General features: G+C 49.8%; 1 protein-coding gene across 6 annotated transcripts in view; it reads left to right on the top strand.

Moving 5' to 3' along the window:
- Positions 1 to 238: 238 nt before the first annotated feature.
- The window catches only part of LOC136333291 (RCC1 domain-containing protein 1-like), a 241,734-nt gene continuing 228,668 nt past the window's right edge, over positions 239 to 13,304 (top strand). Inside the window, exons 1-9 of one of the 6 annotated variants that reach the window (XR_010731003.1) lie at positions 239 to 1,097; positions 1,247 to 1,400; positions 1,832 to 2,110; positions 2,196 to 2,592; positions 2,668 to 2,789; positions 4,675 to 4,773; positions 5,560 to 5,712; positions 6,245 to 6,274; positions 6,732 to 10,058. Coding sequence is in view for 2 of the 6 variants with exons in the window: in XM_066272228.1 (XP_066128325.1) it covers positions 1,846 to 2,110; positions 2,196 to 2,592; positions 2,668 to 2,789; positions 4,675 to 4,773; positions 5,560 to 5,712; positions 6,245 to 6,274; positions 6,732 to 6,883 (1,218 nt within the window). In the remaining 4 variants the exon portion in view is untranslated. Of the gene's footprint in view, positions 1,401 to 1,831; positions 2,111 to 2,195; positions 2,593 to 2,667; positions 2,790 to 4,674; positions 4,774 to 5,559; positions 5,713 to 5,825; positions 6,212 to 6,244; positions 6,275 to 6,731; positions 11,605 to 13,304 lie in introns of those variants that run through there. The other 5 variants (XR_010731004.1, XR_010731002.1, XM_066272228.1 and 2 more) reach the window with 5 other exon arrangements.

Here is a 13,304-nt window from a genome sequence, read left to right as displayed (position 1 = left end):
ATTTGTGACTGTATCCAGAGCTGTCAGTGACGCTCAGTCAGTGTTGGGATTGGGGTGGGTGGGTCCACTGGGCCGCTCCTCCCGCCGGTGAGGTGCGGGGTGGGCAGAAGCCCGGGCTCTCCCACCAGCCACTTCCGCTTTGCGGGCCGAGCCCAGTGAAGCTCATTGGCTCAAAAGCTTAGATGACAGTTTTTGAGCCAATGGGAGGTAAGGCCGCTTCCTTTCCGCTGAGGTCTCGTAAGAGAGTGAGTGAAACGGGTTGGCTGGTGGTACCTCACAGCGGGGTCCCTGCGCTTACCGTTTGTCTAGGCTCTTTAGCAGAGTCCCGCAAGTGCTTCTTATCTGGGCTCCGCGGAGACCTGCGGGGGCTGGGACCATCTCGTCCACCGCGCCCATCGGAGGTCCGCCTACTTAGCACCCGAGGCCGCAGTGGCACAGTGTAGGCTTCCCCACCGGCTCCCGGGAGCTTGGACTGGACAGGCCACAGCGGGGACTCGTAGGAACCGAGGTGAGCGGCGCCCTCGTGGGCGATTGGGCCCAGGGCGGCCTGGCAGCCAATTGGGCGCCTCACCCGAGTCGCGGGCCTTCCAGCCTTTGCCCCTGGCGGGTCCAGGGCTGGCGGCTGGGCCCAGGGCGGCCTGGCAGCCAATTGGGCGCCTCACCCGAGTCGTGGGCCTTCCAGCCTTTGCCCCTGGCGGGTCCAGGGCTGGCGACTCCTTCCTGGGCCGCCGTTCTGCGCCCCTTTCCACCGTAGAGACTGCCCATCGGAAGGAGCTGCCTGAATGGCCGGAGGGCACAGCATCAAGCTCAAAGTCAAAGGCCTCCTTGAGTTGGGATTGTACACTGAAGGGGTTAGGAACATGGGAATCAAGGAACTTTGATCTCTAGAGAGGTCCAGGATTTTACTTCAAAGGCTTGAAAATACCTGTAAAATTTTGACCAAGGTGCACTTGCTGTTTTGAGGAAGCGCATTGTGTGACCATTAGACTACCTCTGTCTCCCCGTTGATGTGTGAGCTCCGCGGGGCAGAAAACCCCCCTCTTCGAGTGCCTGGAGCAGAGGATCAGTCAATACCTGCGGAATGAATAAATGACTAGGTGGGGTTCTGGTGCAACTGTGCTTATACATATCCCGGAGAGCCCAATAAGTACCCACAGTCGTACTGATCAACCCAAAGTACTGGATGTAATTAGCTAGTACGGTGTGTTTATGATGGTAGGTGCCAGTGAACCCTTTATGTGCACAGGTTCCAAACATTTCCACAAGATAGGTACAAACGTCCTCGTCCTCCCTCCACTTTGTGAAACTGAACTGAATCAGAGACTTAAGTGAATTAGCTGAGGCCACAAGGACGTTCGCTGCAGGAGCAAACACGAGAACCCTGGAGCTGGCTCTAACCGGTAAGGTCTCTCATGGCTCTGCAGCATTACACTGTTAGGAAGAGCACTGTGCTTGGAGTCAGTGGGCCTGGAGCTTAGCTTGTTCCCCCTCTCAGTTCTAAGCTGTGTGACTGTGAGAGTTGCTTTCTTTGGGTTACTTTGTGAAATGGGGATGATTCTATGGCGTAATACACCTGACACTGGGAATTTAGCGCTAAAGAAGCCCAGACCGCAGTCCAATGCCTGAAGAGGAGGGCGCTTAAATCCTTCCGACTCATTTTGTGAACTGCTGAGCTTGCCGAGGCAAAAAGGACAGGGAAATTGCCCCACTCCAGACAGCTCGGAGTCCTCCTAAATCGGGTAGGGCTTTAGATAAGGCCCCTGTTCAGTGAACGCTGTGGAATGGCTATTGTCTGCCTCTGTTAGAAGGTGGCACTCTCCTTATCTTACAGGTCAGGCAGCTGCAATGTCCGTGAAGGGGCCGCCGGCAAGCTCTCAGGTTCCAGGCCCTTCGCCTACCAGCCCAGTGGCGCCCAGCAGAGGGCGCTGCCAGGGCAAGGTCGAGGAGCGCCCTGGGTCCTGGTTTGGCTTCGGTTTCTGTGGCTTTGGGCAGGCGCTTGGCTCCGACCGCGGGCACCAGGTCCACAGCCCTCAGCCGCTCTGCTCACCAGACAGAGGCGGGGACATCTGCAGCGTGAGCGCCAGCTGGAGCTACACCGCGTTTCTCAGCTGTGAGTGTCCCCCTCCTTCCCACTTTCAGCCTGTCCCTGGACACATGTCCCTGCCTCCCGCTCAGCCCGTTGTCATCTCCCGTAGGTGCTGGCCGGGTGCAGCTGTCGGGCTCGGCGGGCGGCGCGGCGGACGGCTGCCGGGACCTGTGGGCCTCAGAAACACTCTTCGTGGTGTTGCGTGATGGGCGGGGACCCGGGGCCAGGGCCGAGCTGCAGGCCTGGGCGCCTAGCTCGGCGCTGCGCGGGGAGCCCCTCTGGGTCCAGACCGTGGAGGCGGAGACCGAGCGGGAAGGCAGAGCGGGCGGTGAGACCCCGGCCGCGCCGCTCCCCCTGCTGCCCTGCGCCCGCGCCTACGTGAGCCCGTGGCTGCCCCTCGCGCAGCCTTTGGCCCCGGAGCTACGGGCGTGTCGACTGGAGCTGGGCACAGAGCACGCGTTGCTGCTGGATGAGGCGGGACAAGTGTATTCCTGGGGTGGGGGTCGGTGAGTGTGACCGTGGAAGGTAGGGCAGGGAGACCCCTTGATGTGCCCAGAGCTGACTAGGGGTTCCTTGCTCAGGCATGGACAGCTGGGCCATGGGACTCTGGAGGCAGAGCTGGAGCCAAGGCTGTTGGAGGCGCTGCAAGGCCTGCCCATGGCTGAGGTGGCCGCCGGGGGCTGGCACTCTGTGTGTGTGAGTGGTGAGTGACCTTACTTCTCCAAAGAAGCTGGGGTCTTGTAGGCTCCAAACCTTCCACCTCTTCTAGTTTTGGTGCAGTGGGTAGGCAGGTCCCCTAAGCTCATCCCACATCGGTCAGCTCAGTTGTCCATGACTCCTGGATGCCTTTCCCGCTGAGCTTTCCCGCTGAGCCCCTCTGCTGCCTTCATCACCCACTCACACTTAGACTGTTCTTATATTTTGTTACTGGTCTCACCATCCTGTGCATCTGCCTCCAGCCAAGGCTGTCTTTCTATATAAAACTCCAGAGGGAAGAATGAAGGGGTGAGGGGCAGCCGAGCCAAGGAGAAGGGAGGGAAACTTGCAGGTGTCTAGGTGGCCATGATGTGTGGCACCCAGTGGACACAGGGAGGATGAGTGTGGTGAGTGTGAGCCCTGGTGGTGCTATGGGTGGTGACCTGGGACCAGAATGAGGAGTTTCACTTTGAATTGTGAGTCCACAGCCTGGCAGACGATCCAAGTGCCGGTGATTCCAGGGTTGTTGAGTGGGGCTCAGAGCCACTGATTTTTCTCAAGGACCTCTGGTTGCTCCTTACATCACCTGGGGCTCTAAACACTCCTGTATGCCAGTACTGCCCCCTCCCCTTATTTTTATTAAACGGGCCTGGGTTGGTGCCAGGCTCCAGAGCTACTGGACTGCAGGGTGTAGAGCAGACACTGGAAAGAGCCTGCTGGCAAGTATCACACTTAGAGGTCCAGAAGGAATTTGATGCCTTACATTTGGTGTCAAGGTTGGAGCCTGGAGGCTTCAAACCAGACTTCCTGGGTTTAGATCATTACTCTATCCCTTGTGACCTGAAGCAAAGCACTTAACCTCTCTGTGCCTCCAGTTTTCTCATGAATACAACGGGACCATTGTATAAAATGAGGCTATGGTCACATAACCCTCTGCAGGGCTACTCTGAGAATTTTTATTTTTTATTTTTTCAAGAGACAGACAGAGACAGATAGATAGGAAGGGAGAGAGAGAGAGAGAGACAGGAGAAGCATCAATTTGTTGTAGCACCTTAGTTGTCCATTGATTGCTTTCTCATATGTGTCTTGACTAGGGCCTCCAGCCAAGCCAGTGACCCCCTTGCTCGAGCCAGAGACCTTGGGTTCAAGCCAGCAACCATGAGGTCATGTCTATGATCCCACGCTCAAGCCAGCAACCCCACACTAAAGCCATAGAGTGGCCTAGGGGTTTTGAACCTGGGTCCTCCAGAGTCCCAGATTGACGCTTTATCCATTATGTCACTGCCTGGTCAGGTTTGAGAATTGAAAGATTATATTTGAGAAGAGGTTAAACACTGGCACAGATTCAAACACTTGATAATGATTTGCTGCTATTGTTAGTTAATTTTTAGCTCTAGGGCTGTTGCTCCAATATTCAGACTGTAGTCATATGAAGTCAAGGAAGGTAGGAGCTTCAAGCAGAGGCCTTCCCCAGGACCAGGGCAGGTGGGGCTGAAGAAAGGGGCGGGACTCTGGGAATTTGAACTAGACCATGGGAGGACATCAGGGACACATTTCTGAGGGGTGTGTGTGTATGTGTGTGTGGTGGGAGGAGAGAGGGGCCAATTTAGCAACAGAGGGAAAGTGACAATGGAGAGGAATGCCCAGCAAGAGACTTCCTTTAAAGAAAAGGGTGATCTGAGGCACTTGGGTGGGGGGGGGAGCTGTTAAGATAAGGACACTGCTGGGTCCTGAGGGAGGCACTCTCTCCCTGGGGTGCTAACTTGGGCAGGGCAGGCCTTGTATGTCCCCAGGGAGCTAGTGGGGTGTAGTGGAGCTTGGAGAGAAGCAAGGGGCTTAGGAGGGGAGGGAGGTTCACAGCCTGTTTACTGGGCCCCTTGTATCTCTTTCAGAGACTGGGGACATTTATATCTGGGGATGGAATGAATCAGGGCAGCTAGCTCTGCCCAGCAGGAGCCTGGCAGAGGACAGAAAGACAGTCTCAGGGGAAGGTGAGTCTCAACTTTTTATTTTAATTTAATTTTTCATTGATTTGAGAGAGGCAGAGGAAGGGGGAAAGAGAATAGAGGGAAGGGAGAGAGAGAGAGAGAGAGAGAGAGAGAGAAGCATCACTTCATTGTTTCACTTAGTTGTGTACTCATTTGTGCACTCATTGATTGCTTCTTGTCATGCCCTGACCTGGGATTGAACCCGTGACCTCAGTGTGCCAGGACAATGCTCTGTCCATTGAGCGACCTGACCAGGATCGAGTCTCACCTTTTTTTATTTTTACTGATTTTAGAAAGACAGAAGGAGAGTACCATTTGTTGGCTGTTCTACTTAGTTTTGCATTCATTGGGTGCTTCCTGTATGTGCCCTGATCAGGGATTAAACCTGAAACCTTGTTGTTTCAGGATGACACTTGAGCTGACTCAGCTAATTGGCCAAGGCTGAGTCTCAACTCCTGACTTTCACACATTTCTGTCATTCCTGACTCCTGGCCATATGCTGGATAGAGAGCTTAGAGTGCTTAGAAGGGACATGTGACATCCTTGAGACCCCAGGGGACACACCACAGGACTCTGAGCCCCTTACAGCAGGTTCATGGCAGGGTAGATGCCCACACACCTGTCTACTCCAGCACTCCCTGGGAATTAGGGGTTGAGAGCATCAGCTTGGAGCTAGAGAGTGTTGTGCTCACAGAGCTGCTGTATTAGTTAATGTATCTGTGTTCAGTGAGTGTTAGCCATCATGTTGTCATCACTCTTACTGCTTTGAAACCACGGGACTGAATGAAGATGGTTCTGAAGTGAAGGGAACAGCCAGAACTGAGGATGGAGCCCCTACTTCCTTCATAGCCCTGCAGCCCTTCCCAGCTTTACTGGACCTCCCCCTGGGCGCAGGCGCAGTCAAGGCCAGCTGTGGATCCCGGCACACGGCAGTGGTGACGAGTGAGTGTGGCTGGGTGGGCTGGTTCAGGACACAGTGCACCTCGCCCTGTAGCTGGTGGCTGCAGAAACAGATGGGGCCCCTGAAACACAGCTCATGTAAGTATCTTGGACAGGTGCTGAGAAGCTGCTCACTCAGCAAGTAGAGTCCCAGCCTCCCCGTGGCTGCAGCAGTGGCCAGTAGGCCCCCAAAGTTCTTCTTCCTGGAGGCAGGCTAGTGTTGCCCAGACGTGTCCCTGGCCAGCCTCTTTGTCTGATGGCAGGGCCTGCCCTATCCAGCTGCTGAGAGTCCTGAACTCAGTAGCTGTGAGAAGCCATTGGCATACAGGAAGGTGAACTTTTCTTATCTGGATCCATTCCACCCCAAATGTGATAGACAGCTAGCTGTTAAGGGACAGAGAGACTGTGTTGTGTTCTGCAAAGCCAATCCCCTGATGATTTACAGTGAGCTGGCTCTGGCTATTGCTGACCGAGCTAGACAAACGCCTGGTCAAACGGCAGTGCTGACAGCCCTGTGCTCTCCTTTCGGTTGCAGGATCGGGGGAGCTCTACACCTGGGGCTGGGGTAAGTCAAGGCTTTGCTTCTGTGATACTTAAATCAAGGGGACAAAAGGCCTGGGAGTGGAGGGACAGTGACAGGAGCCGTGCTGAACAGTGTGAGGTGAGGGCCAGAACTGGAGAGCTTTGTATTCATTCCCTCCCTACAACAGATCTAGGCACACTTGGGTCAGATGGTATCCGTCCTTCCCTTCTGCCTTTCTGGAAAACTGGTCTGAAGGGAGTGGTAGCCAGCATTTATGAAACACCTTCGGTCTGGCAGTGGGCATAGGAGCAGGGACCTGAGAGCAGCTGGCCTGGGGTGACTGGCAGCAGCCACCTCCTGCAGACTCGGGACAGGCCTGGCCTGGGGGCGGGTCTCCTGAATTCACCCCAGATGCCAGAAGAATGGGGGCATAAGCCCAGCACATGGGCTGGTTTTCTTTCTTGAAGGTGAGATGCTCAAGGGGCTCGTCTCACTGTAGGTAAATACGGACAGCTTGGCCACAGTGACATGACCAGCTGGGATCGGCCCTGCCGTGTGGAATACTTTGTGGATAAGCAACTCCAAGTCATGGCTGTGAGCTGTGGGCCCTGGAACACCTACGTGTATGCAGTGGAGAAAAAGAAGAGCTGAGTATACGGACAGGGGCACAGAGGAACGCACAGTCTAGAGCTGTCTCCTGTGAAACTCCGACCCGGGTCAAGGAAACCGTTGCCAGCCGGGCTTCCCCTTAGAGCAGCCTCCTCAGCGTGGTCCTCATGTTAGAAACACCTGGAGACCTTTGGGAATGGGTGCCCAAGGCCAGCATTGCTGACAGCGAAATCAGAACCTCGGTGTGGGTTCTGGGCCCGGCAGAGTTTTAAGCTCCCCTGCTCATCCCCAGCCCCAAGTAATTATGCCGTAGTGCCAAGATTGGACCCCAGGAGGGGTCGTCTTTTGTAATTTGTGTTTCTCTTTTTATTTAGAACTGTACCACCTCTGTGTACACCCTAATACAACATAGCTCAGGGGGTCTGCTTTCGGGCCCTGGCTGGCTGGCTTGGTGATTAAAGTGTCAATTGGGTGCACCAGAGGTCACAGTTTTAACTCCCAGTCAGGGTGTATAGGAGAAGCAATCTGTGGGTACACAATAAATGGAATAACTAAGTGAAACAATGAGTTGATGCTTCTCTCTCTTATCAGTGGAAAATATTTAATAGAGTGTCTGCTTTTGGACTTAGGTAAGTTGTATCATTCTGTATATGTTTTTTTGTGTCATATTTTCATTCAATATAGCACGATCCATTTATGTTGTGCCCTGTGGTTTATTCATTTTTGTTATATGGTTTTCCATTGCATGAATATACTTCAGTTATATATTTTTTGTTTTTAAGTGAAAGGAGGGGAGATAGACTCTCAGATGTGCCCCAATCCGGATCCACCTGGCAACCCCTATCTGGGGACGATGCTCAAATCAACCGAACCTCTGGCTGTTGGAGGGGAAGAGAGAGGAGGAGGAGAGGGAAGGAAAGAGAGCAAATGGTCACTTCTCATGTGTGCCCTGACTGGGGATCAAACCCAGGACATCTGCATGCTGGGCTTATACTCTATTCACTAAACCAACTGACCAGGATCTTGATCTTTTGTTAATGGTCATTTTTTTTCTATTTTTTTATTGAGTTAAACTACACATAAAAAGTTTACCACTTTGACATTTCTAAGTGCACAGTTCAGGGGCATTGAAAACATTCACACTGTTGTACAGCCATTACTACCATCTGTTCCTATAACTCCTTCATCTTGTGCATCTGAAACTCTCTACCTGTTAAACAATAACTTCACCTTCTCCTCTCACTCCAGCCTCTGGCAACTACCATTCTACTTTATGATTTGACTGCTCTGAGTACCTGATATAAAAGGATTCATACAGTATTTGTCTTTTTCTGATTGACTTTCACTTAGCATAATGTCCTCAAGGTTTATTCACACTATAGCATGTGTCAGAATTGTCTTCCTTTTCAAGCCTGTGTAATATTCCATTGTAGGTATATATCACATTTTGCTCATCTCCTCCTCAGTCGATGGGCGCATAGGTTGCCCCCATGTTTTAGCTAATGTGAATAATGCTGTGATGGGCCTGACCTGTGGTGGTGCAGTGGATAAAGTGTTGACCTGGAATGCAAAATTTGAAACCCTGGGCCTGCTGGGTCAAGGTACGTACAAGAAACAACTACTATGAGTTGATGCTTCCTGCATCAACTAGTAGTTTTTAAATAAATAAAATCTTTAAAAAATAATGCTCTTATGAACATGGATGTACAAGTTTATATTTTTCATTTTTTGAAGAGCCTACCTACTGTGCTATTTTGTGGCTGTAAAATTTTATACTCCCTCCCATACTGCACAACCATTCTAATTTCTCTACATCCTTCTCAACACTTACCTTCTGCTTTTTGACAGTAGTCATCCTAATGGGTATGAGGTGGTATCTCATAGTTTTGAGTTGCGTTTCTCTAATGATTAGTGATTTTGAGTGTCTTTACTGTGCTTATTGGCTATTTGTGTATCTTCTTGGACAAATGTCTATTCAAATTCTTAGCTTTTTTTTAGTTGTAAAAAAAAAATCACATAATATGAAATTTAGTATTCTAACCATTTTTGAGTGTGTAGTTTGGTGTTTCTTATTAATTAATTAATTAATTTTCTTCTTTTCTAAGTGAGAGGAGGGGAGATAGACTTCCACATGCACCCGACTGGGGTCCACTTGGTAACCCGCGTCTGAGGCTGATGTTCTGCCCATCTGGGGCCATGCTCACAACTGAGCTACACTGCTTACAAAAATTAGGAGATATTTTATCGCTTCATATTCATTTTGAAATATCCCCTAATTTTTATGAGCAGTATATTTTTAGTGCCTGAGGCAGAGGTTCCATGGAACCATCCTCAGCATGTGGGCTGATACAGTGGAAGCAATCAAGAGCCATGGCTGTGAGGCAGAGTGGAGGGGGGAGAGAAAAGGGAGGGAGAGGGATGGAGCAACAGAAGGTCACTTCTGTGTGCCCTGACCAGGGATCGAACCTTGGTGTTTCCATGTGACGCTCTAACTGAGCCAACTGGCCAGGACCCAAATGTTGGCACATTTTATGATACCATTAGAAAAAGAGTCACCAGTGATCCCATCAGGAAAATCTTTTAAGTATAGAGAAAACTGTCATAGTATGGCAGATGTAATTTTTTTAAAAACCCAATTTGTGCTTGGAAGCTCAAATTTTATCACTGGCAACAAATATCGGGTGATTTGCTTAAAGCAGCAGAATTGCCAGACCAAGCTGTGGCGCAGTGGATAGAGCGTTGGACTGGGATGCAAAGGACCCAGGTTCAAAACCCCAAGGTCGCCAGCTTGTGCACGGGCTCACCAACTTGAGTAGGCGGTTGCTAGCTTGAGTGTGGGATCATGGACATGACCCCATGGTCACTTGCTTGAGCCCAAAGGTGGCTGGTTTGAGCCCAAGGTTACTGGCTTGAGCAAGGGGTCACTCTTGCTCTGCTGTAGCCCCCCCCAGTCAAGGCACATGTGAGAAAGCCATCAGTGAACAACTAAGGTGCCACAATAAAGACTTGATGTTTCTCATCTTTCTCTCTTCCTGTCTTTGTGTCTCTCTCTGTCTGAAAAATAAAGCAGAATTGTTTTTTTGTTTTTGAGAAAATATCTACCAAATACTCCAAATTCTTTCCTTTATTAAAAGGTTTTATGTATTGATTTTGCAGAGAGAGGATAGGGGAGAGTGAGAAGTATAGTTGCTTCACTTTAGTTGTTCATTGCTTGCTTGTTGTATATGCCTTGACCGGGCAAGCCCAAGGTTTCAACCAGTGACCTCAGTGTCCCAGGTCGATCAATGCTCTACCTACTGCGCTACCGTGGGCCAGGCCCCAACTTGCAATATTCAATTTGTCTTGCAGTTGTTATTTTATATAAGAATGACATTTTCTAGGTCAGCTTGCAAATCAAACTGTCAGCACAGTCCCTCTGAGATGGCCCCATAGGGTTCAGTGAGTAGCCGGGGTGCTTATGTGCACTTCCTGTTCTGTCACATGGACCATTAAAAAAGAAATGTATGCAAGAGTCTAGATGTCACACAGTTGTTCACCTTCATGTTTTATCAAGAACATGCTATGTGAAACTGACTTTTTCACTGAGCTCACAGAGGTGAGGACAGCAGTGCTTGCCTGTACAGTTGGGGCCACTGCCATGTGTCACACAGAGGTGCCAGCAACTTTACACACTCTTGTTTCTATAGCATCAGTCAAATGTCAGTACAGTAAAAATCACAAGTATCCTTTTAGCATGATTATAAAGACAGTTTGATGTCATGGGAGTCCTGAGAGGTTCTTGAGGAGCCCAGTTCCACGGGTCACTGGGAGCACAGCTGGCTCCCAGCATCTCTCACCCGTGCCGTTGGGGGCCGCTCACACTCACCTGTCTGCCCTGGGGCTGCTGAACCAGGCCCAACTGCTTCACTTACGCCTAAAGCTATCTTCTTAGAAACGGAGTCGATATGTCTTGGCTCAGTTATGGTATATTTTTCCAAGTGAAAGAAAATAGAGTAATAATAGGGAAAAAAATTTCTGAGATCAGCAACTCCAGACCTGTATAAAGCTGTTAATTTTGCCATCCTATCACAATATATGTATACGTGCATATACATGCTAATAAGTGACTCCTCATCATTTTAAAAAGATTTTTATAAAATTTATTGGTTTTAAAGAGGGAGAGAGAGGGTAAGGGGCAAGGAGAGAAAGTGGGGGTGGGAGCAGGAAGCAATTTGCAGTAGCTGAGTCCCCCATTCAGTGGGACTCTTCATAGTCTCCAGGCTGCAGCCTGGTGTGGGTACTGGCGGTTGCAGCATCTCGCTCGGGGGAGGAAGGGAGGGTAGGCAAAAGGAAGGAGCTGGAGACAGAGATCATCAGCCCTCCTCCTGGGCAGAGCTGGCCCATGGGCTGCCAGTTTAGAAACCCCACGAATTCAAGGCACTGGGGGAACCCTCACAGCCAACCTCAGCCAGCTACTGGCCGTCATGTTCTCATAGGCCAGCCACCCAGCTGTCCACCAGTGAGGGCCACCCTGGGCCCCTGAGCTGCTCCATTCTTCAGCTGCATAGCTCTCAGCTGCCTCCCCCTGCGAAAGTCCAACTCCTCCACGTGGATGCAAATGCCCTTGTCTATCCGGCCACTCTGTGAAGCTGTGGACCATGGAAGGATGCGGTAAGACCAGCACCCGTACAGCAGCTGCGTCACCACCAGAGTGAGGGGAAGTAGCAAAGGCTGAAGAAGGGGCTTGAGCTGGCGATGGTCTCCTAATGTGTGATCTACAGGATGCGGGGGGGGTGGGGGGAAGGAGGGATAGAGCACAGGGTGAGGGAAGGAGGCCAAGGAGGGCATGAGTTGCACACTTGTCGCTGGTGTGCACAGCTGAACATCGCACAGGCCTCCCGCCGGCGGGCCAGGAGCGGTGCAGCAGCAGCACAGAGCCAGTGCACAGCAGAAAGGCAGGAGTAAAGACGCTGGTCAGTAGGCGGTGCACTGCCTCTTCCTGGAAAGCCTTGCGCCTGATGTTTAAAAGTAATGTGATCAGTACTGAGATACAGAAAGTTGAAAGCGCAAAGAGGGACCAATAGTCCAGGCTTGGCTAAAGGGGCTGGCTTGGATAGTTGTCCCAACACGTCGCCAGCTCTCTCACCCCTGTCCTCTCAAAAAAAAAAAAAGGGTTTAAATAAATAAATACCTTATTGGTACTAAATACATAGATTTAAACTCATAAAAGGCATAACCGATACATAAGAAAATGGAAGGTTTGCTTCTGATTGTGTGTTCTCACAAATGCTGGTAATTTAAATGTGTACTGATAAAAATATAAATGAAGAGGAAAGGAACTTTCTTATATTTCCTTGACAATTTTCTGATACTTTTAATCTGCAAAGGGCGTCCAAATCCCAAAAGATTTAGATACTGGGTAACTATAAGAAGACCTACCTTTTTTAACTTGATCAACTCTAAAAGACAAAGATAATCTGGTGTTCACTGTGCCACTCACCTAACTTTAACTATTGGTTCTATCAGTAGGCCACTTCTAAGGACTGAAGAAACAATCAATGATCAAAATATTTAATGGTTGTGTAAGTACATGGAGGAGGACACAAGCAAGTATGAGATCCTGCACAGACAAGCCTTCCTTATTAACAATACAGGGCAGGCTCTGATAAAGCCAAAATGAACAATAGGACCGGTGACATAATCACTAAGGAGGGAGGGGACATCATTTCAAAGACAGGCTCAAGAAAGAACAACCAGACATGATGGTTTATTGGCTGTAAAGGACAAGAGACAGAGGAGGTATCAAAAGTCTCGAGCATAAAAAACTGGCAGACTAATGAACAGTTCAAACAAACTCATAGGAAAGCAGTTATCTCAGACTCTCCACCCTGGTATTTATCGCTCTAACCAACTACCGAGTACTTTTGTTCCTTCTACTTAAACTTTTTAAATGTTGATCAGTTTTTAAATTTAAAACATGCCTCTAAACATTCTCCCCTTTCCCATTTCCACAACTGCTGCCCTGGCTGAGGTTCACCTGCTACAAAAACACTTTCCTACTTTTCCTGACTCTAGACTTACACACCACACACTGACTCCCTCCAGCACAAGTCTTCCCAATTTAAGAAAACTTTTATTAATAAAAGAGTCTTGTTTGAAATTCTTGTTTTGTTCTAATTTTGGCCACATGAAATCTAAAGTATTTTTTCATGATATACAAGAGCATTCATTCATAGTTTAAACCTTTTTTGTGTAACTGCCCAGTCTCACCTCTCACAGTTGCCTTTCTGGTGTATTATGCTGCAGTAATACAGAACATCTCATGGTCTCAGACCCATGTTATGCCCCCAATTAATTACACTGGCTACTTGCACTGCTTGGAAAACTTCCCCCCAGCTTTCTGTCTAGAAAACTTTGCCTCATCAAATGATCCCTACTCTAGGTCTCCCTTTGATTCCACCAAATAAACCTAGACATACTTTCC

The sequence above is a fragment of the Saccopteryx bilineata genome, chromosome 4 (assembly GCF_036850765.1).
Source record: "Saccopteryx bilineata isolate mSacBil1 chromosome 4, mSacBil1_pri_phased_curated, whole genome shotgun sequence".
Taxonomy (NCBI): Eukaryota; Metazoa; Chordata; class Mammalia; order Chiroptera; family Emballonuridae; genus Saccopteryx; species Saccopteryx bilineata.
Note: the sequence above shows the minus strand (reverse complement) of the source record. Positions and strands in the feature narration are given on the sequence as shown.